The sequence below is a fragment of the Chiloscyllium punctatum genome, chromosome 33 (assembly GCF_047496795.1).
Source record: "Chiloscyllium punctatum isolate Juve2018m chromosome 33, sChiPun1.3, whole genome shotgun sequence".
Taxonomy (NCBI): Eukaryota; Metazoa; Chordata; class Chondrichthyes; order Orectolobiformes; family Hemiscylliidae; genus Chiloscyllium; species Chiloscyllium punctatum.
Window position 1 is genome coordinate 30615906 of NC_092771.1, and position 22611 is coordinate 30638516.

General features: G+C 40.9%; 1 protein-coding gene across 4 annotated transcripts in view; it reads left to right on the top strand.

Annotated features, from left to right (window-relative positions):
• The window catches only part of tbc1d2b (TBC1 domain family, member 2B), a 168255-nt gene that overhangs the window by 66143 nt on the left and 79501 nt on the right, over positions 1 to 22611 (top strand). For 3 of the 4 annotated variants that reach the window (XM_072553298.1, XM_072553299.1, XM_072553301.1), the window contains one exon: positions 21276 to 21447. In XM_072553298.1, coding sequence (XP_072409399.1) covers positions 21276 to 21447 — 172 coding nt within the window. Of the gene's footprint in view, positions 1 to 19795; positions 19907 to 21275; positions 21448 to 22611 lie in introns of those variants that run through there. The other variant, XM_072553300.1, reaches the window with a different exon arrangement.

A 22611-nucleotide genomic window follows, 5' to 3' on the forward strand; every position in this document is an offset into this window, starting at 1 on the left:
ATAACTTCAGAACTGAATCCATTTATGTTGTGTTCTTTTCTTGTAGCCTTATTTTACTTGTGTCCAGTAATGATGGGTTGAAACCTTGGTGCAAGCCTTGAACCATGGCATTGTGGAAAGGTGAAGCAATTTAAAAATAATTTTAAAATGTAGTTCCCTGAATATCATTCCTATATCAGAACTGAAAGAACTGTAGATGCTGTAAATCAAAAACTGTAATTGCAAGAAAAGCTCAGCAGGTCTTGGAGCATCTGTGGAGAGAAATCAGAATTAATGTTTTGTGTCAAGTGACCCTTCCTTGGTGTCATTCCTACATCACCCAGTCTGCAAATGCATTTAAACAATACTCTGCGCACTGTCTGAAAGGATAAAGGTACAGATTCGGTATGGACTTTCAAAAGACAGTTGATAAAGTTTTTGAGGAGGAAATTGCAAAACTATGGGGTAAATTAGGTAAATTAGCTTTGATTATTTATATATAGAACAACCTCTGTTATCTGAACATCGATTATCTCAATATCCCAATGCTTGGGTAAACTATGTTATCCGGGCATGCGATTATCCGAATGAAATACTCCCCACCCGTGTCATTCAGATAATTGAAGTTGCCCTGTAAATCTTGGTTTCTTTTAGTCTGGAGTTCACTTCAAGCTACAATATATTGGTGGCACCATGAACCAAAAGCTAGTGGGAAATAACATATCATGTCTTACAGTCTTAAGCTACCCTCAATAAAAAATGTTGCAAAAGAATTGTTTAATTTTGTCATGTGCTCTATGTAATGCCACTAATGGTAGGGCTGTGGGAATGTTGCCAAACAGAGACTTGGGGTGCATTTGCATGCTTTCTTTGAAAGTGGAGTCACAGTTAGAGACAAAAACACAAGTTGCTGGGAAAGCTCAGCAGAACTGGCAGCATCTGTGCAGAGAAATCAGAGTTGATGTTTCTGATCTGGTGATCCTTCTTCAGAATGGGTAGGCAGAGTGGTGAAGGTGGTGTTTGGCCTGCACGCCTTCATTGGTCGGTGCATTGAGTATAGGAATTGGGACCTCATGTTGTGGCTATGCAGGACATTGGTGAGGCCACTTTTAGAATACTACGTACAATTCTCGTTATGCTTCTACAGGAAAGATGTTAGTACAAAAGATTTACAAGGATGTAAGACTGGAGGGTATGAGTTATAGGGAGGGGCTGATTAGGCTGGGACATTTTTCCCTGGAGTGTCAGAAGCTGAGGGGTGACCTTATAAAATCATAAGGGGCATGGAAATGGTGAATATTCAAGGTTGTTTACCTAGGATGGGGGAGTCCTAAACGAGGGCCAGAGGGTAAGAGGCGAAAAATTTAAAAGTAACCCAAGTGGTAACCTTTTCGAGCAGACGGAGATGCATGTGTGGAACGGGCTGCCAGAAGAAGTTGGGAACTGGGTACAATTGCAACATTTTAAAAGGCATCTGGCTGGGTATATGAATAGGAAAGTTTTAGAGGAATATGGGCCAAATTCTAGCAAATGGAACTAAATTTGATTGCGATGTCTGGTCGGCATAGATGTGTTGGACTGAAGGGTCTGTTTTCATGCTGTGTGACTGAGTCAAAGAAACCCAAGCTGGGGTTTTGCACCAAGTCAGTTTTTAATTCTCTTTTTCTCATCCCATTCTCATGTAAAGGAGTGTACAGGATGCCAGAAGCAGAAATTTTTAGTGTTAGGGATTTTCTATAGAAGGAGACTACAGGTGATGGAAGGGTAGAGAATAGGCTGAGAATTTGAAAATGGGTATTGGTATCTGTTCCTGAGCACATGATTTTGTGAGTTAGGATGCAAGCATCAGAGTCTATAAATACAAAGGAAACACAACAGATAATGTTTCATCCTCTTAGATGTTGGAGACCGTCAATTGCTCAGTTCAGTCAACACTACGAAGAATTAGAAGCAGCAGCTTTTCTGCTTTCTGTGTACAGACCACACAATGATTTATCCACCAAAGAATTGCTTTGCAATATGTGTGTGGTTATCTACTAAACTGTAGTGCGATTGGATATAAAATTGAAACACATGGCTTCATATGGGAGAGTCTCTCTAAATTCACAAGCTAAGCTGACCTTAACTGAGATATTGTACTTCTTTTCTGAGATGGAGGCAAAAGAAAACTAGTGAGTTACTTTAACTTTTAAGTCTGTTTTGTAATGAGGAGAAACCTGAGAAGGTTGTTTTGTGCTTATAAAATAGTTGTTGGAAAAAGTACTTTTTCTTAATGTGGTAGTTCCAATGGTTCAAAGCTCAGACTAATCTGAAGTGTTCAATGTATCATCATGGTAAAAGAATCATTTAATGAAGCAATCTTTGATATGTGAGCATTTATTAAAGCATAGTGACATTCAACACAGCCCTTCTGATATCTAAGTTGAGTAATTTATTTTAGAACCCTAAAGCGGCTCAGGCCACAGTCACAATCTCTAACATTGGTCACAGATATTGTAACTTAAGCTCCTGATCTGAAACCACTTTCTGAGCAGTAGAAATGTGGATGAAATGAGATGTTGTCAAATTCGAGAATGAATCATTTTCAGCTGTTTTGGGCTTAGTGAAACTGCGATCCATATCTGGTGTAAAAGTCTTTTCACATTCTTTTGCTGATTCATTACTTCAATGTTGGCTCTGTGCACTCCAATCTTGATGTCTGGAACCATGCTGCCTAGAGTTGCTCTGACATTAGAATCAGAGTTGGCTGGATTTCAGTGCATTTGGCATGGCACTGGATTAAAGACTAAATGTTGTAACTTGACTTCTTGACCTGGGGAGCTGTGGGCAGGTTTATTATAATTTTGCCTTGCTGAAACTAACTGCACACGTAATGGCTAAAACAAGTTTGTGATCTTTTCTGTTTTGTTGTTCTGATCTGGCAGATTGTCCTCCTTATGTGAATATGGAAGGACTGCTGTTGGTGAGCTTTGAATTTCAGATGCACACTTGTTTCCATACCACACTTAGCTTTTCAGATATTTTCTCAAGTTAGAACTATCAATGAGGAGCTCTTGTGGTGCAGAGGTAGGTTCCCTACCCCTGGACCAAGGGGCCTGGGTTCACGTCCCACTTGTCTCAGAGGTGTGTAATAACATATCTGAACTGTTTGATTAGGAATAAAAACTGAAAAAAAAACCCTGCAAATGCTATAATCAGAAACAAAAACAAATTGCCTGAAAAGCTCAGCAGGTCTGGCAGAATCTGGAGAGAAAATGTTTCAGGTCGAGGCTTATTTGGTTAGGTTAATTAGGAAATTAGATTAATAGAAAAAATTTATATTTAATATATATATATAATTTATATTTAATGGTATAATGCAAAAGAAAACAGTGGACTTTCAAGTCTGTCTTTTAGCTTTGCACAGAAGGGAAGAAGTTTATTTGAGACTAAATTTCATTTTAGGAGCTAGTCTAAGCTGATCTGTATTAAAGCAGTGCGAGTCCTGGTGGCTGAAACTGATTAAGCTTGTACTGTGTCTTTTGCATGAACTTAGACTTTTCCAACTGTGGCATCTTTTAAAAGATTCCCTACAGTATGGAAGCAGGCCCTTTGGCCCAACAAGTCCACACTGACTCTCCACAGATTAACCCACCCAGACCCATTCCCTATATTTACCAGACTAAAGCACCTAACACAATGGGCAATTTAGCATGGCCAATTCACCTGTCCCATACATCTTTGGGTTGTGGGAGGAAACCAGAGCACCCGGAGGAAACCCATGCAGACACAGGGAGAATGTACAAATTCCACACACAGTCACCTGAGGCAGGAATCGATCCGAGGACCCTGGTGCTGTGAGGCAGCTGTGCTAACCGTGCTGCCCAAAGCATTAGCAGAACTGTCAATAATCTAAATAGAAAATGACTGTTGAACTGTTATTGGATAATTTGTATGAGAAATAATGAAACAGAAAATGTTAAGGGCATTTTGGGATTGTGGTGTATCTTTCTGTCTCTGTCTCTCTCCCCCACCCCACCATCTCTGTATTAATTGTGTGAAGGTAAGCAATCCCCTTTCTATTTGTTACCACCTCATTGTAGCATTGTGTTGTTGGCAAATGTATGCATAATGCTACCATCTGATACATGATGTCATGACCAGTTCCAGGTCAGAGCCCTGTGGAGCTACACTCCATTACTGTGTCAGCTCTGTCTTTCTGGACAAAATGATTAGTCTATTTGCCTTGATGTTCCTTTTTGAGTAAATGGTGACTTTTCAAAGTCCCCTTATTTGAATTAGCTGGATTACTCTCGTAAAGGAGAAATCTTTTAAAAGTTTGCTTTCTAAGTTATATTTTGAAAGCTGCTTTGGAAAAGTTGTAAATACCAACTGCTGTTGTGTCTTGACAGAAAAGTTAGCAAAGCTGAGTAACTGTACTACTGGCCAGGCTACATATTAATGTTCATCTGACCACACACTGCCCAGAGATCAAAAGATTTGCAGCCTAAATCATTTCAGTGAGGTTAAGCTATTGCTAATGCTGTTTGTCTTTTATTAGACAACCTAGAACTCTGCATATTGCAACACATGTAACAGTAACTGTGCTGTTAAATTAGTGTTTAGTTTAGATTTGAGGATGGGCCCGGAACAGTCTGAAGCAGACATTTGGGATTGTCAATAGGTACAGACTAGAATTGTGAAACACAGCCAGGAAGGATTGTTTCTGTTGTGCCTATTTTGATCAGAGTTCAGTGTTTGAGCCTTTGTAAGGTGATCCTATTTGGCCAGAGTTACACAGCTCCCAGCACAAGAGGAATTTCTACAAATGATGATGACCTAAACCCAGCAAAATATATGGTCTGCCTCTACATTTCACCCTTTACCTGTTTACTGTCCTTCCCAGCTCTTTGCAACTACACTTTGCTGTCTTGCCCACAAGTCATATGGATTTAAAAAGATTGGCATGTTTATAGACATTGAACTTCTATTTTCATGCAAGCTTATGTGTATTAGTTGGGAGTTAATTGTACTGTATTTAGGTGGAAGGTATTGATTGAACATACTCTTTCAGTATGTTCTTGGTTGTACATGGGTACAATTTAGTGTCCTGACTGACTCCTGCATAGAGCAAAAAGAGTCCCCAGTTAAGATGGTGTTAAGACATGTGAGCAACAGCTTGGTTAAAGTCATTGACACAAACATCACCTTATGTGACTTGTTTCGTTTTGTTAGATAGCTCCCCTAGGAAGTATCTGGCATATTTTATTATGTTAAAAGCAAAAGAAAAATACAAGCTGTTTTCATACTTTTGATGTATGTGCTATGCTACGCAGTGTTTAAGATCTTCTTTATTTACTTTGGTAGTTCTTAACAGCATTATTTGAACTTTGGCAACTGTAAGAAATATCTCTGAAAGCTGTCAATTTTATGCATGAAAGTTTTCAGTCTCTGAGGAAGTGCCTGTGTAATTTGTATTGTAATTGAGTTTCATTCTGACTTGCTATAAATAGAGACGCTAGAATTTGATGAGCAAAATAGGTCTTTGGAAAGCCTTCCCCTTCTCTTCCCCATTTGCTCCAGCCTCTTGGTTCTAATCTTCGCTCCTTTGCAGAACCTGTAGCAGCTTCCTATTTCTTCCACTGTATGTTAGCAAAGTCTGTTCAATACGTTTTCCATGAAGGAATAAAATGACCTGAATTCTTTCCTAGGAAGCAAAGGACAACAGTGATGTTTTCAGCCATGTTGAGAAATCGGCTAGGTGCTATTGGAGAAATCCTCTTGCATGGTCAAGCATAATTTGTGACTTTCTACAAGTACCTTTAATAAAAGATTCTGAGGACTTTACACCTTGTCACTATATATTACCAATGTAAGATAGAGTAGGCCATTCTTTTATTCTATGACACCATGGCTGACCTGTACAAATCTATCCCAACTGTCAAAAGTGCTAAGCCTTCAGGCAATTGCACATGATGCAAGGAATTGCTGAGTTAAAAATCATACACACCAGCTTATAGTCCAACAGGTTTAATTGGAAGCACACTAGCTTTTGGAGCGCCGTTCCTTTATCATACCTGATCAACAACAAAGTAATGGATTGAGTATTTTCAGGTGGTGTATAGGACAATTGGTCAAGAACTATCCTTTTGGACGATTCTTGCTGGTTTGGTGCTGATTCAGCAGAAGAGTTTAACCTGTTTATCAAATTTATTCTCAAAATTTGTCCCCTTTTTTCCAATATAGTCATGATTTGGAGATGCCAGTGTTGGACTGGGGTGTACAAAGTTAAAAAATCACACAACACCAGGTTATAGTCCAACAGGTTCAAGGAACAGCGCTCCAAAAGCTAATGTGCTTCCAATTAAACCTGTTGGACTATAACCTGGTGTTGTGATTTTTAACTTCTTCCAATATAAACTTACTATAGGGCTGTCCTCAGCTGTAATATTCACTGGAGCTGGTCACCATTGGGATATAATTTTGTAAAGGTTACATGTATTTCAGGGATCACAGATCGTAATGCTGCAGGTTAATTTAATCAGCTGAATTTGTGCTTAAACAAGCCTTTAAATTAAGGCTTCCCAATTCCTGTGAATAGGCGAACGTGACTACTTCAGGTGCTGGAGATCAGAGTCAAGATTAGTGGTGTTGGAAGAGGTCAGGCAGCACTCGAGGAGCAGAATGCCCAAAGCGTCGATTTTCCTGCTCCTTGGATGCTGCCTGGCTTGCTGTGCTTTACCAGCACCACTCTAGTCTTAATTCCAGTGAATAGCTGATGCATTCAGGGTCGATTCTTGGCCTTTGTTCAGTTCACCACCAGAGCCTTAACAAACTTTATGGTTGGACTATGTGAATATAGATTAAGAAGGTTGGGGTCAAGTGTTCAACTATCCAGTGAGTCTTGCCAGGAGTGTGGGTGAAAATAAGATCTGATCTGGTGGACGTTCTCCCAATAGACAAATGACCTGCTAATATTGGTTCACGAACAGTCTCTTAATGGAACTGGAGGCTAATTGGTATCTAAGCAACTCTATCCCAGTTACAAGTTAACATTTTCAGTAGAAGGACAAAGTTCTGAGTTATGCATTTGTTGAACAATTTTTTCAATGCCTTGCAGTTATTTTAAAATAAGTTAAAAGCTGAATTATAATTCTGAATTTTTTGGCTTCTAATACATTAGAAAGTTGTCTGTGACTTTGATTTTAAAGTAGAATTTTAAAGAGAGTTAACAGCAAATTTACCAGTGTTTTCTCATTTAATCAAATCTTAATGTCCCCAACCTTCCTTACTTTCTACTGCCAGTTCCCCAGGCTTGCGTTTACACTGGTAGTTAACTTCCTCTCATACACTGCTTTCTCCCATTTTATTTTTGTTGTCTTCTGATTTTCCTTGAGATTTGTCTGACCAGCCACTGCAGAATTGTAGCATTCCTTGCAATTTGATAATCCGTAACTTCCTTATTTAGCCACAGCTGATGCATCTTTCTTTTCTTTCTTTCCGTCCGTCCTTCCGTATGGAAGAGTTTAGTCAGTTCTGATGAGAAATGTTTCTTCTACAAAAGGACTTGTTTAATTTTCACCAGTGATCAAAATTATGATCACCAACTGTTTTTCCTTATTGCCACAGTGCTGAGGGCTTAGACTACAGTGATCCATCTAACGTTAATATATTTGGTGCACAAAGATGAACAGTCTGAACTGATCCAGAGAATGACATGGATGTCGCAAGAACAGCAATCTTAAGAACTAGGACATTTGACCCCTCAAGCCAGCTGATCCATTCGGTTGATCATGACCAAGCTGACTCTGTTCTTAATTGCACTTTCTTATCTGCTTCCTTTTAACCTGCCAATTTCCTTGCAGATTAAGCACTTTCAGGTCAAGTATTTCCAGACCAAACTATCCTTGTTGTCTTTCCATGTAATCACTGTTAATTCTAACTAAATTGATTGGAACCTTGGTTCATATTGTCGTAAAGGATTGAAATTAGATTGGACTTTACATCCAACGGAGGTGAAGCACTAATAGTTTGTAAACCTTGTTGAATTATTTGATTCCAGGGAAATTTTCAGATTTGTTTGATTCTTCCCTCATCCTCATGAGTATGAACCCTCAAAATTTGCATGATAGTAATTCACAGCACACACCCTCAATGCTTTTCTTTTCCCTGTTCAAAGGGTTTGCAATCAATTATAATGCCCTGTTACAATACAAGATTATCAAAATTTAGACTGGAGATTAAATTTCATGTCTTAAATCCATATAATTCATTCACATATACTGTGGGTAGAATGCATCACAGGAGTTTTAATTTCAAATTTATTTGAACTCCTGGACAAGTAAGAGAAAAGTGAAAGGATGGTGGAGGAACTAGTTGGGTCATTTGTGAAGCAAGGTTCGTTAGTTTTTTTCCCCAGTATAGAATAGTATGACACCCAGTGATCTGTTTTAAAGAGGAAGAATTTATGACTAGTTCCTGCATCCCCTAAAGTTCACTAATCCCAGTTCACCACGGATAAACCTAGTCATTTGTAGTTTTGTTTGCTGAAAAATTATAGAAATACAGGTGTACTCAATAGTAGCAGAATCATGCAATGTGTTGTTTTGTTTTATGAATCACAACAGTTTTTAATTTTAAGTAACGTATCTGATGTCCAGTAATAAATTTCAATAAGTGTCAAGTGAGGTAAAGTAGGAGAAGTGGACTCTGAGGGAATTACTTTAACATGCACAATAACTGAAGATATTTTTAGTGATTAATCCAGACTAAATGGAAACATAGCTATTTTCTCTACTGGTTCTGTCCGTTCTAAGCAAGTTCTGTTCCCATTTGAATCTGCTTATGCGACACAATTCTCTTTAGGTCACTGTTGGATATTGAAGTTGTGATGCTAATTGACATGAGGAGCAAGAGGTGATGGAAGCAGTTTGTTATTCCTTGGGTGGCTTCGCAGTTCCTTAGTGCATTGTATATTGTCATTGCAGTCTATAGTGTTTATTTCATTATACATCGCTCTGTTTATGTGAAAATTTGTTTTGAAAGCAGTTGATTTTTAAGTGTAGTTTTAGAAATGCTTTAAAGATTGTTGATGTTTTGCTTAAGTTGTAGCATTTACAGTAAATATTGATGTTTTAACAAATGTGCAAGAGGCCCATTATCAAGCACACTATATTTAGATTGATTAGAACTGGGCTGATATATTCTGACTGGATCATTGATAATCTGATTACTGTCTTACACTAAAGGAGAATTTTAAAGTGGGCAAACGATTTACGTCAGAGCCTTATGTGCTGGGACATTCAGGTGTTCAGTTGTCACATGCCTGCCTTATAACTGCTACTGTTCAGATGTGACCTTCACATTTGGTGACTTCATGCAAGCCATTGAGTGCAGTATTTATGGATAAACACAGTATTGTAATTCAGAATTACGAAGTTCTTCATTTTTCTTCTGTGATACATTTATTCAAAAATAAAATACAATGGATGCTGTCCCCCTGAGGTAAAACAAAATGTTGGAAATATTCAGCATCATCTGTGGGAGACAGACTGTTTCAAGGTTGGCCTTTCATCACATATGGGAAAAGTTAGAAATATTATAGGTTTAATAAAGTGAAAGAAGGGAGAGCGGGAAGGTCTGTTGTGCAGCAGAAGACAGGAGATATTAAATTAAAGAGAGCCAAAGGGCCAAACTGCTGAGACTAAAGATATGTTTAGACAAATTATAGAATGCAGAATAACAAACAGCTGCCTGACAAAAACTGAATTATGACCAAAGGATACAACAAAAGGAAAATAAAATGATGGCTGAGATTACACTCTGAAATAGTTGAATTTAATGTTGAGTTTGGGGGACAAAAGTGCCAAATTGAAACATTAGGTGGTAATCCTCAAGTTTGTGTTGAGCTTCATTGTAACTGTTCAGTTAAGCCAAGGACAGAGATGTTACTGAGTGAGCAAAGTGGAGAATTAAAATAATCTCAAAGACCACCTTTTGTCTCAATTGGGATCAAACAAAGTTTGACTGAGACAATGTTGAGCTGACCACATTGTGAACAGCGACTACAGTAATCTTAAAATAACTCTTTATTAGAAGCCGGCACCTCATTACCAATCGCCCTTTATTGATTAATGCACAGCCTTTGCCAGTGGTACTGCCTGTCACTCAGTTAGGCACTCAGTATCCCTGACATTCACCTTTTATGTCAGGCAGGTCAGTTCCTTCATCAGGTGATTGATGAAGGAGCAGCGCTCCAAAAGCTAGTGTTTCCAGTTAAACCTGTTGGACTATAACTTGGTGTCATGTGATTTTAACTTTGTACAGCCCAGTCCAACACAGGCATCTCCATCATATTTAGGACAGTCGCACTTACAGAACGTTATAAGTCACCGGTCCTGATCTTGTGTCAAATCATGGCTTTTACAATGCAAGACCATTACCATGATTTTCACAGCAAACTCTGTCCCCTGTATTAAACTTACTCTTGCTGGTTGGAGTCTTGGGGTCGGCATTGGAGTTCCTGGTGTTGAATCACGCGCACACACCCCTGCACCCCCTGACTGCTGCTGTCCCTATAGTTGCACATGAAGTGATCTTATCAAACAAAGAAACGTGGTACTAGTGAGGCTATGGGGTGTTTCTTTGGTGCAGCTTTCAAAGTTCGGATTGTTGTTTCTGCCGTCCCAGAAGGTGATGGATTGTATGGAACTGTCCCAAGTATGTTGAATCTATTTGATTTAAATGAAGTCTCCGGTGGTGAATAGTGGCCCCTATTTGTCACCCATACCTCTGGGACTCTAATGTATCACAAAAGGTGTGTACTGTCATAGTCATATGGTGCAGAAATAGACCCTTCACTCCAACCAGTCCATGCTGACCATAATCCCAAATTAAACTAACCTGCTTGCCCTTAGCCCTTTCCCTCCAAATGTTTCTTATTCATGTACTTATCTAAATGTCTTTTAAATGTTGTAACTGTACCCACGTCCACTACTTGCTCTGAAATTCCATTCCACGCACTAATTAGTCTGTTTTGAAAAAAAAGTTGCTCCTCATATCTTTTTTAAATCTTCCTCCTCTCACCTTAAAAATATGCCCCCAGTCTTGAAATTCCCTACCCAACGGAAAAGACACCTGCCATTCAATTTATGTATGTCTCGGTACTTTAGAAACCTCTATAAGGTCATCTTTTAACCTCCTATATTCCAGTGAAAAAAGCCCCAGCCTATCCTTGTAACTCAAACCCTCCATTCCCAGCAAATCTGGGAATCTCTTCTGAAACCTCTCCAGCTTAATATTCGTTCAATAGCAGTGAGACCAGAACTGGACACAGTTCACCAGAAGAGACCTCACCAATGTCCTCTAAAGCGCAATAGAATGTCTCAACTCCTGTTCTGACAGGTCGAGCAGTGAAGGCAAGCATACTAAAATGCCTTCTTCACATCCTTTGATGCTAACTTCAAAGAATTGTATACCTGAACCCTAGGTCTCTTTGTTCCAATATGAAGATGCTGGTATTGGACTGGGGTGTAGAAAGTTAAAAATCGCACGACACTAGGTTGTAGTCCAACAGGTTTAATTGGAAGCACTAGCTTTTGGAGCGTTGCTCCTTATCAACCATCTGATGAAGGAGCAGTGCTCCGAAAGCTAGTGCTTCCAGTTAAACCTATTGGACTACAACCTGATGTTGTGTGATCTCTGTTCCACAACACTACCCAAAGCACTATTTTTAATTGTATAAGTCTTGCCTTTGTTTGTTTTACCAAAATGCAATACTTTGCATTTATCCATTCTTCAGCCCATTGAACCGATTAAGATTTCTTTGTAATTGTAGACAGCATTATTCATTATCCACAATATCACCGATCTTAGTGTTTTCCACAAACTTACTAACCACACTCTATATTCTCATTTAAATCATTTATATAAATGACAAACCGAATTGAACCCATGACTGAACACTGCTGGTAACAGGTCTCCAGTCTGAAAATCAACTTTTCCCCTTCACCGTCTCCTCCCATTAAGCCAATTTGTATCCAGTTGGCAAGCTCATCTTGAATCCTATGTCATCCAACTTTCCTAACTAGACTACCATGTGGAACCTTGTCAAAGGTTTTGCTAAAGTCCAAGTAAACAATGTCGACTGCTCTGCTCTTGTCAATCTTGTTTTTCTTAATCAAAAACACCAATTCCCTTCCTCTTTTGTCTGTTTTGCTATCCTTCCTACAACATCTGAAACCCAGAACATTGAGCTGCCAGTCCTGTCCATTCCTCAGCCAAGTAATACCTATGATGTTTTTTCCTCCAGTGTTCCACAAATGGACCATATGCACATCCAACCACTTTTAGCCTATCATGACTAAAAATATTGAACTCACGGAAGAATCTTCATTGTCAACCGGCAGCTCAGTCCAAGGTTACCCTGCTATTCCCATGGATGTGGGGGAGGTGCTGTCAGTAATTCTTGTCCTGTTGATACTCAGGACACTGTCCCACCAATGTGACTATATCTGCATCTAAACCTGGCCACCAGACATAATGTCTTGCCAACATGTTTGTTTTTGGAGATCCTTGGATGTTCCTAGTGGAGTTCAGTGAGTATTTGACAGTGATGTTTGCTGGGGACAATTACTGTTGCTTCCCATAACAATAGTTAAAGGCAAAAAAAACTACAGATGCTGGAATCCAAAGTAGACAAGCAGGAAACTGGGAGAACACAGCACACCCAGCAGCATCAGGAGATGGAGAAGTTGCCGTGTCGGGTATAACTCTTCTTTAGCAATGGAGGTGGGGGTAAAGGGAGCTGCATCTAAAGGGGGTCAGGGAGGCTTTTGAGTGCGGAGAGGGGTGGATTGGTGAGGTAGTGATAGTGGACACAAGTGGTGAGTACGATCTTGATGGGAGAGATGAATCTAGGTGGTAGCTAAAAGGAAAGGTCGATAGGTGGAATTGAAGGGAGGGGATGGGCTGGAAAAGGAGTGAGAATGTTTGGGAAGATTATTTGTAATTGGAGAACTCAATGTTGAGACTGCCAGACTGTAGGCTGCCCAGGCGGAAGAGAAGGTGTTCCTCCGATTTGCAGTCTGATTCATTTTGGCAATGGGGGAAGCTAAGGATGGATATGTCGAGAGGGATTGGGAAAGGAAGTTGAAATGGGTGGTCCTTACTTACGGGCCTGGCTGAGATGCTGAGTGAACATTCCCTAAGGTTACACTGTCTCACTGATGCAGAGAAGACCACACCGTGAGCACCGGATGCAGTAAATGAGGTTGGAGGAGAGGGAGAGGCAGGTCAATCTCTAATTCACCTGGAAGGACTGTTTGGAGCCTTGGTTGGAGGTGAGGGAGGTGGTGTGCCTGCACGTTTTGCACCTTTTATGGTTGCAAGGGAAGGTAACGGGTGGGTGGGGTTGGTGGGGAAAGTGGCGCAAACTAAGGACTGTCGAAGAGAATAGTCATAGAGTCACAGAGATGTACTGCATGGAAACAGAGACTAGGGGGGTGGAAAGTGAGGACAAAGACGGCCCTGTCGTCTTTTTTTTGAGAGTGGGTGGTGATTTAGAGCAGTGGAGTAAGGAATGGAGGAAGTGAGGTGGAGGGCTGTCTCTGACAGGGCGGGAAACTTGGGAGTGGCACATCTCCTTGTCTGAGCAAATGTGATGGGAATATGGGGTGAGGGAAGGTGTTGTGCAGGTAGTTATGGGAAGCTGTGGATTTGTGGTAAATGTCAGTCTGTAAACTGTTGCCGGAAATGGAAACTGAGAGGTCAGCAAAGGGGAGGGAGATGTCTGAGATAAACCAAGTAAATTTGAGGGAAAGGTGGAAGTTTTTGGCAAAGCCGATGAACTGCTGCAGTTCACCCTGGCTGCAGGATGCAGCACCAATGCAGTTATCGATGTAATGTATTGGTACCCATAGGAATGGCCTCAACCAGCACTTGGATTTATGTCAGACTACAGGTGACCCCACTGCATGATAAGACCCCTCTCGCCTCTCCTACTCCCTCCCTGCCCCTCACTCCTACTTGCACTCTCACCCACGCAGACCCTACCTCTCTCACAAGCTCTTTCACGCAGTCATACACCCCCTGCACTCATACCAGCGTACACACCCTCTCACACACTTAACCAAGTTGACATACACGCGATCACGTGCACTCACCCATTTGCACTCGCACACATGCAATCTACATTCCTACATGCATACACATATAATCTTCTAGATGTAGATTTGCTTGCTTAGCTGGAAGATTCATTTTCAGACGTTTTGTCACCATACTAGGTAACATCTTCAGTGAGCCTCCAGATGAATTGCTGCTGATGATTCCTGTCTTCTATTTATATGTTTGGGTTTCTTTGGATTGGTGATGCCATTTGCTATGGTGATGTGATTTCCTGTGCTTTTTCTCAGGGGGTGATAAATTGGATCCAATGTGTTTGTTGATAGAGTTCCGGTTGGAATGCCATGCTTCTAGGAATTCTTGTACATGTCTCTGTTTGGCTTGTCCTAGGATGGATGTGTTGTCCCAGTCGAAGTGGTGTCCTTACTTATCTGTATTTGTGTATACTAGTGAGAGAGGGTCATGTCATTTTGTGGCTAGTTGATGTTCATGTATCCTGATGACTAGTTTTCTGCCTGCGTATCCAATGTAGTGTTTATTACAGTCCTTGCACAGTATTTTGTAAGTGACATTAGTTTTGCTTGTTGTCTGTATTGGGCCTTACAAGTTCATTTAGCTGCTGTTTTAGTGTGTTGGTGGGTTTGTGGGCTACCATGATGTCAAGTGGTCTGAATAGTCTGGCGGTCATTTTCAAGATGCCTTTGATGTAGGGGAGAGTGGCTAGGGTCTCTGGACGTGTTTTGTCTGATTGTTTGGGTTTGTTGTTAAGAAATCTGCGGACTGTGTTCGTTGGGTGCCCGTTCTTTTTGAACACACTGTATGGGTGATTTTTCTATGCTCTGCATAGTTCTCCTGTGTTGTAGTGTGTGGTGGCTCGTTGGAATAATGTTCTGATGCAGCTTTGTTTGTGGATGTTGGGGCAATTGCGCTGTAGTTCAATATTTGGTGTGTATGTGTTGTTTTCCTGTAGATGCTAGGATACATGACACTAGCCACGAGGATGGTAATTTTGGAAAACATTTAAGATTGATAAGTCCCCAGGGCCAGACCAGATTTATCCTAGGTTGCTCCGGGAAGTGAGAAAGGAGGTTGCTAAGCTGCTTGCGAGGACCTTTGCCGCCTCGCTCTCCACAGGAGTCGTACCAGAGGATTGGAAGGAGGCAAATGTTGTTCCTCTTTTCAAGTAGGGTAGTAGGGAAATCCCTGGCAATTACAGACCAGTCAGTCTTACGCCTATGGTCAACAAAGTTTTGGAAAGAATTCTGAGGGATAGGATTTATGACTATTTGGCAAAGCACAGTGTGATTCAGAGCAGTCAACATGGCTTTGTGAGGGGCAGGTCATGCCTCACAAATCTTATTGAATTCTTTGAGGAGGTGACAAGACAGGTTGTCGAAGGTCAAGCAGTGGATGTGGTGTATGTGGACTTCAGTGAGGCATTTGATAAGGTTCCCCATGGTAGGCTCATTCATAAAGTCAGAGTATGGGATACAGGGAGATTTTAGCTATCTGGATTCAGAATTGGTTGGCTGACAGGCAGAGTGTGGTTGTAGATGGAAAGTATTCTGCCTGAAGGTCAGTGTTGAGTGGGGCTCTACTTGGGCCTCTGCTCTTTGTAGATTTTATGACTTGGATGAAGAGGTTGAGGGGTGGGTTGGTAAATTTGTAGATGACACAAAAGTTGGAGATGCTGTTGATAGTATCGAGGGCTTTTGCAGGCTACAGGGTGACATAGGCAGGATGCAGAGCTGGGCTGAGAAATGGCAGAGGGAGTTCAACCTGGATAAATGCGAAGTGATGCATTTTGGGAGGTCTAACTTGAATGCAGAATATAGGATTAAAAACAGGATTCTTGGCAATGTGGAGGAACAGAGGGATCTGGGTGTGCAAGTACATATATCCCTCAAAGTTGCCATGCAAGTGGATAGGGTTGTTAAGAAAGCATATAGTGCTTTGGCTTTCATTAACAGGGGAATCGAGTTTAAAAGCCGCGAGATTTTGCCACAGCTCTACAAGTGCCTGGTGAGACCACACTTGGAATATTATGTCTCGTTTTGGTTGCCCTAATATAGGAAAGATACAGAGGCTTTGGAGAGGTTGCAAAGAAGGTTTACCAGGATGCTGCCTGGACTGGAGGGCTTGCCTTATGAAAAAAGGTTGATCTTAACCTCCACAACCATCTGATGAAGGAGCAGTGCTCTGAAAGCTAGTGCTTCCACATAAACCTGTTGGACTATAACCTGGTGGTGGTTTTTAACTTTGCCCACCCTTGTCCAACACTGGCATCTCCAAGTCACGATGTACTGGCAGAAGAGTTGGGAAACAGTACCTGTGTATGTACTGAACAGGAACTGTTCGACATAGCCGGCAAAGAGGCAGGAGTTGCTAGGGCCCGAAGCTGTGACTGGTATTGCCTTATCCTCTTTAAGCAGACCAAGAGGAGGTTGTGGTTCATGACTATCAGGAATCAAGGTACTGGCGGAAATTTCTGACTCCAGATATGACTGCCAATCCTCCTCCTACTACTTGGGCATATTTATGCTCTAGCCTAGCCAAAGTCTTAGATGCATAAGCTTTTGGGTGTTCCTCTCCAGTGGACTAGCTAATGCCACACCTGTGCCATGCAGGGCAATGCATGCCAATACCAGATCTTTCATGGGTTCATAGCATGCCAATACATGGTTTCTTTACTTCATCAAAAGCTAGTGCCTGTCTGTAGACCATTTCCAAGGCTGACTTTTTTTGGTAGGAGTTAATGCAAAGGTACCAGGATGAATGCCAAGTTGTGTATGAACGTGCTGTAATAGTTTACCAGACCAAGCTCCTGGACAGACGTGGGCACTGGGACACCTATGTTCACACTCACTTTATCTTCCAACTTGTGTAACCTGGTCTTGTTAACCCTGCAGTCCAAGTAAATCACTTAGGGGGCCGAGAACATATGTTAACCCCTCCACCCCTGCCCCTGCCCGAGGCATATGCCTGCCTCAAAGACACCTTGGGACCAAATCCAGGCTTTCTAAGTGTTCTGTGTTAGTTTTCACTTTAATTAGGATGTCATTTAGGTAAATAAACTGAAGATAAACCTCGCAAAATGTACTCCATCATCTGCTGAAAAATTGAACATGCTGACAATATGATAAATAGCGATTTTTGCACATTGGTATAAGCCCTTATGGGTATTAATTGTAGCTTATTTCTGAGAATCCTGGTCTAAACACAAATGCAAGTAAGTGTTGCTCATGTCAAGCTTCATGAAGGAGAAAACTTCTGCCAGCTTTGCATACGAATCCTTTATCCAAGGGATTGGGTGTTTATAACTGTCAAAAATGGTTAATCGTTTAATTAAGTTCCTCACAAAGGTGAACTAACGCATCAGGGTTCAACGTTGATCTGACCAGTTCTGCCCATTGAGAGTTGGACTGGTTTGATTCCTACACTTTCCAGTTTGAGTTCTGCTTCTACTTTTGGGCATAAGGCAAATGGCACTGAACAGGCCTTGCAAAATTGCTTCCTGATCAATATATCAAGTCACCTTGGCTCCTCTGGTCCCTAGACCTTTTTTGGAAATCTTCCTTTAATTAGGATTTCACTCTGGCAGCTATTTTCTAATCAAAAAATGTTGAGCCAATCTAGTAAATCTCTCGCAATCAATTTCACACCTTCAAGCTTGAACTTGGGGGGGTTTAGGCCTCCAACTACAACCATTGGTAACCAAACCATCTGCCTTTCATAAGAGATTGTTCCCAAGTACATCCTCTCAGCCTAGCTGAAGACTTGTGCAAATTCAAGGGCTGGAGTCCAAAGCAGATTTTATTTGACAATTGTTCTGTGATCACTGATATAGCTGGAATTGATCTTGATTGAATCTGGATGGCCATTTTAGCTACGTGTTTATTTTGGTTCTGATTTGGATGTTAAGCAATTTAGCTGTTCCAAACCAGATGCAGGCAGAGTTTCCAAGGTATGAATTCTCCTGGATGCCAGCATATGAGAACTCACTCCATTTAATTCTGACAGGACTCTGCTGTCCACACACTGACAACAATTACAATGTCTTACTGGGTCGGATCCTGAAGAAAATTGGAGTTATTTGGCTGAGACTTGTCTTTCTTTTGCTGTGGGCCGACCTGGAGTTACTTTTATCAGGATATTTCCTGAGTGAGGCTGTGCAGTTTCCTGCTTTCAAGTGGTATTCCTTTGAGCAGTCGTCTGCTTGGGCAGGCTACTTTCATCAGAATAAGTTTCAAATCATGAGCTCCATTTCAAGTACTGTATTTTCCAGCGATAAAGCCAGTTGTAGCGCCTGCTTGAAGTCCAGTTAAGCTTCAGCCAGCAGACGGTTTTACACTGTCCTATCATCAATCTTGCATGCTAGATTGTCTCTAAGTATCTCATTAAGACCAACTATCTTACTCTCGTCATAAACCATGAAATGGATTCTCCTCATTCTCAAACTGTCAAGTAAAAGTGATAACCTCTCCGAATTAAAGGCGGCTTGGGCTTGTAATATTCTTTAACTTATCAATCAATTCTTGAAGGGTTTTAGTAACTGGTGCTGCAGGAAAAGTTAGGCTCCTAGCGATAGAGAATGGCAGCTCTACAGCCTGTCAGGATAATTACTGGTTTCTCATCTGCCACAATGTCATTTGCCCAGGAAAAGATAACACATTCTTTCCACATACTGAGCCCAGTCCTCGACAGCAGGGTTGAGTGAGTCATGCTTCCCAAACGGAGGTATGTTGCAAGATAATGCTTATGCTCAACTTCAAAAAGACTGTTGTGAGTGAGTTTCTTCAGGATCGTGCTTTACTCTGGTTCTGGACTCCCCTGCTCATTGGGAACATCCTTGCTGTTTACCATTTCCAATCCCGTTAGAATTGTATAGGTTTTCATGAGATCCCCTCGTCATAATCGATCCAGTCCCTGATCAAAGTCTGTCCATCATTCTAAGAATCAGTTGAGTGAATCTTTGTTGCATTGCCTCCATAATCAGAACATCTCTCCTCAGGTAAGGAGGTTAAAACTGCATTAAGTACTCCAAATCTCACCAAGCCCCTAAACAGTTGCAACAGGACATCCTGTTCCTGTACTCGAATCCTCTCATTATGAAAGCCAATGTACCATTTGCTGCCTTCACCTGCTGCATCTGCATGCTTACTTTCAGCAACAGATGTGCAAAGACATCTAGGTTTGACTATGCCTCCCCTTTTACAATCTGATAATCTGTCTTTTCTGTTTTTGTCACCAAAGCAGGTAACCTCACATTTATCTACATCATACTCCATCTGCTGTGCATTTGCTCATTCAATCAACTTGTCCAAATCACACTGAAGCACTTCCACTTTTCTCACAGTTCACTCACCCTCCACATTTGTGCTGTCTTCAGATTTGGAGCTATTGCGTTTAGTTCTCATCGAAATCCATATAGATTGTGAATGTTTGCAGGTCTGAATACTGATCACTGAGGTACCCTAATAGTCACTGCCTGCTGCTTGAAAAAAGACCCATTTATTTCTATTCTTGTTTCTTGTCTGTCAACTATTTCTCTATCCATGTCAGTACCCAACCCCCAGTCTGATGTGTTTTGACTTGGGAGATGTGTTTGGAATCTTGGGTAATGAGGAGAGAGGCTACATTTAATGTTTTTCTTTAAAAGTTCAAGTTTTGATTCTTTTTGCTTAATCGGTTTCTCCTTTGCTTCTGAAGGTGCAAACTGCTGCAATGCACTGAGTAGTGCATGAAGTTCTTGAGGTGTAGTCACTGTTGCAATAAAGGAGACTTGGAAGTCACTATAAGCATAGCACAATCCCACAGTTGTATTGAGGTAACTTTGATTAATATGTTGATTGAGAGATTTCTTGGGGCACTGCATTAACAGATCATTTTCGAATAACCTGCATTCTCAAAGAGCTGATAAGGCCATTGTTTAACAAATGAACTGAAAGGAGACCCCTCCAGCGCTGCAGCATTCTCTCAATGTCGCAGCACTCTACTGCATGATGTCTAACAAATGGGGTAGGGTTCTGAGGACATTGTCAGCACTTGCCATTTCTCATGCATGATACGACAGGATGTGGCAGCTTTTTGAATATGGGTTACAAACCAGCCAAGCACAGTGGCTTAGTGGTTAGTACTGCTGCCTCACCGCCAAGGACCTAGGTTCATTTGCAGCCTCAGGCGACTTCACATTTTCCTTTGTCTGGGTTCTTTGGTTTCATCCCACACTCCAAACATGTGCAGGTTAGGTGGGCTGGCCATGTTAAATTGCCTATAGTATCAGGGTTGAGTAGGTTGGGTGTATTAACTGTAGGAAATGTTGGGTCACAGGGAAAAGGGTAAGGTGGTTGGTCTGGGTGGAATGCTCTTTGGAGGGTTGGTGTTGGCTTGATGGGCCTGTTTCTGCATTTGAGGGTTTCTATGATTCAGATTCTTTGTTCATTTATCATCCCAAAGGCATTTCCAGTGAGTTCCATGAAGTGGCACTCAATAAAAGATAGTACAATCTTAGTATAATAAAACATCTCTCATTAGAAATGCTCTTTACATCATCAATATTGTTATCGGTGAGTGCATGACCTTTACCTGCTTTAGTGGATCTAAGTTATGTAGTGGTACTTTGAGCAACTTTATTCTTTCTTTATTATATATGATTTTCTAACCCTAACAATGGGCAAATTAATCTAGAATATCTGAAAATCTCAATTCAATTAATTTTCTGCAAAATAAATCAGTAGAAACCTTTAGGCAGCACATAAGTTACTTTCTAGAATGGAAAGTGTACATAAATGTTTATTGGAATTTAATTATTTTGGTGGTTGTATACAGAGCTTTTGTGCATTCATACCACAGCTCAATATTGTGACAGATTTAATCAAAATAAATCTGTCAACCTAGTTGATTACTAAACCTGCAACTTAATTTTATTGCTATTAAAAACATCTTGGAACATGTATCTTGTGTATATAAAATGCTTTATTTTTGAACCTTGCTTAATGTGTTCTTTATATCTATAAATCTTAAATATCTTACCCATGATAAAATCATGTTTTCCAGTGTTTGTATAGGAGGGTTGCTAGGCCAATTAATTGCTGTGGATTAAAATCAACCATCCCCACCCCCCACATATATGAAGTATTTTCAGGAATGTTGACTGTTGCAGCTTCTGGTAATGATACCTTATTCATTGATTCCAGATGTGCCCTGTCTTTCACAAGCAACAATGGACTTCGATGAAAGTGCGAGAAACGTATTAGATGTAGTGGATGTCCCAGAAACTCTGGTGGGTGAGCGAGCAGCAAGCTATCCATCTCCTGTACACCCCACGACTATTAATTTCTCTTTGAAGCATTGGGGAACAGAAATCAGGTGAGGCAATCTTGCCAAAATTATAATTAAGAAGTCTAATTACTGAAAGCTTTAAAGCTACTAAAGAACAGCAAGCCAAAGTAAGTCTTTAGCAACGTAAACTTGCAGGGTGGAATGTTTTTCATGATGGTTGGCAATCTGTGGAATTAATTGTTTAAAGTATTCCGTGCAAATTGTGTAAGATTCAAATGATTGCATTTTCAAAAACCTGAGAGAATTTGTTTTTTTTTATTCTGTCATGAGATATGGGCACTGCTAGCAAGGCCAATATTTTGTGCCCATTCCTAATTGCCCTTGAACTGAGCAGCTTGCTAGGTCATTTCGGAGGCAAGTTAAGCTTCACTTGGGCCAGAACAGGTAAGAACATTTTCTTACTAAAAGGATATTAGTGAACCAGAAGTTTCTGCAGCAATCAATGATAGATATCATAGTCACCATTTCTAAAATTAATTTTAGATTCCAGATTTATGTCACTGGACTAGTAATCCGGAAGCTCAGGTTCATGGTCTGGGAGGTTTGGCTCAAATTCTCAAATGGTTGAATTTGAGCCAAAGCTCCCATACCATGAACCTGAGCTTCCGGATTACTAGTCCAGTGACATTACTGCTATGCCTTTGGGGATACGTTGAAGTGGCAAGCAAAGAGAATTTAACTTGAAGAATGAAATAGGCTTATTGAGTTCCTTTAAAAATTATTGTAATATAATTTAATATCCACAAAATGCTGGAACAATCCAATCTAGCTAACCACTGCCCATCACTCTCCTGTCCATTCAAAGTGATGTGAAGTTGTACTTGGCATTCAAAATTTGAGAGAAGATTTGTAGCTCGGGTGCTCGTTGTTGTGGTTCTGTTCGCCAAGCTGGGAATTTGTGTTGCAGACATTTCGTCCCCTGTCTAGGTGACATCCTCAGTGCATGGGAGCATCCAAGCACATGTACTTGGCATGTTGTTGGGAGTCGATAGTGTGGAGCTGGAAAAAGCACAGCAGATCGAGCAGCATCAGAGGAGCAGGAGAACCAACCTTTTGTCGAAATTGGGGGATTGGAGGTCAATCATCTCTATCCCAGGAACTCCTTAAGATTGAGCCCTTGACCTACTAAGGCAGGTTTCATTCTGGGATCTGACTTGTGCGTTAAATGAGATCAGAAGACTGGCTAGAATA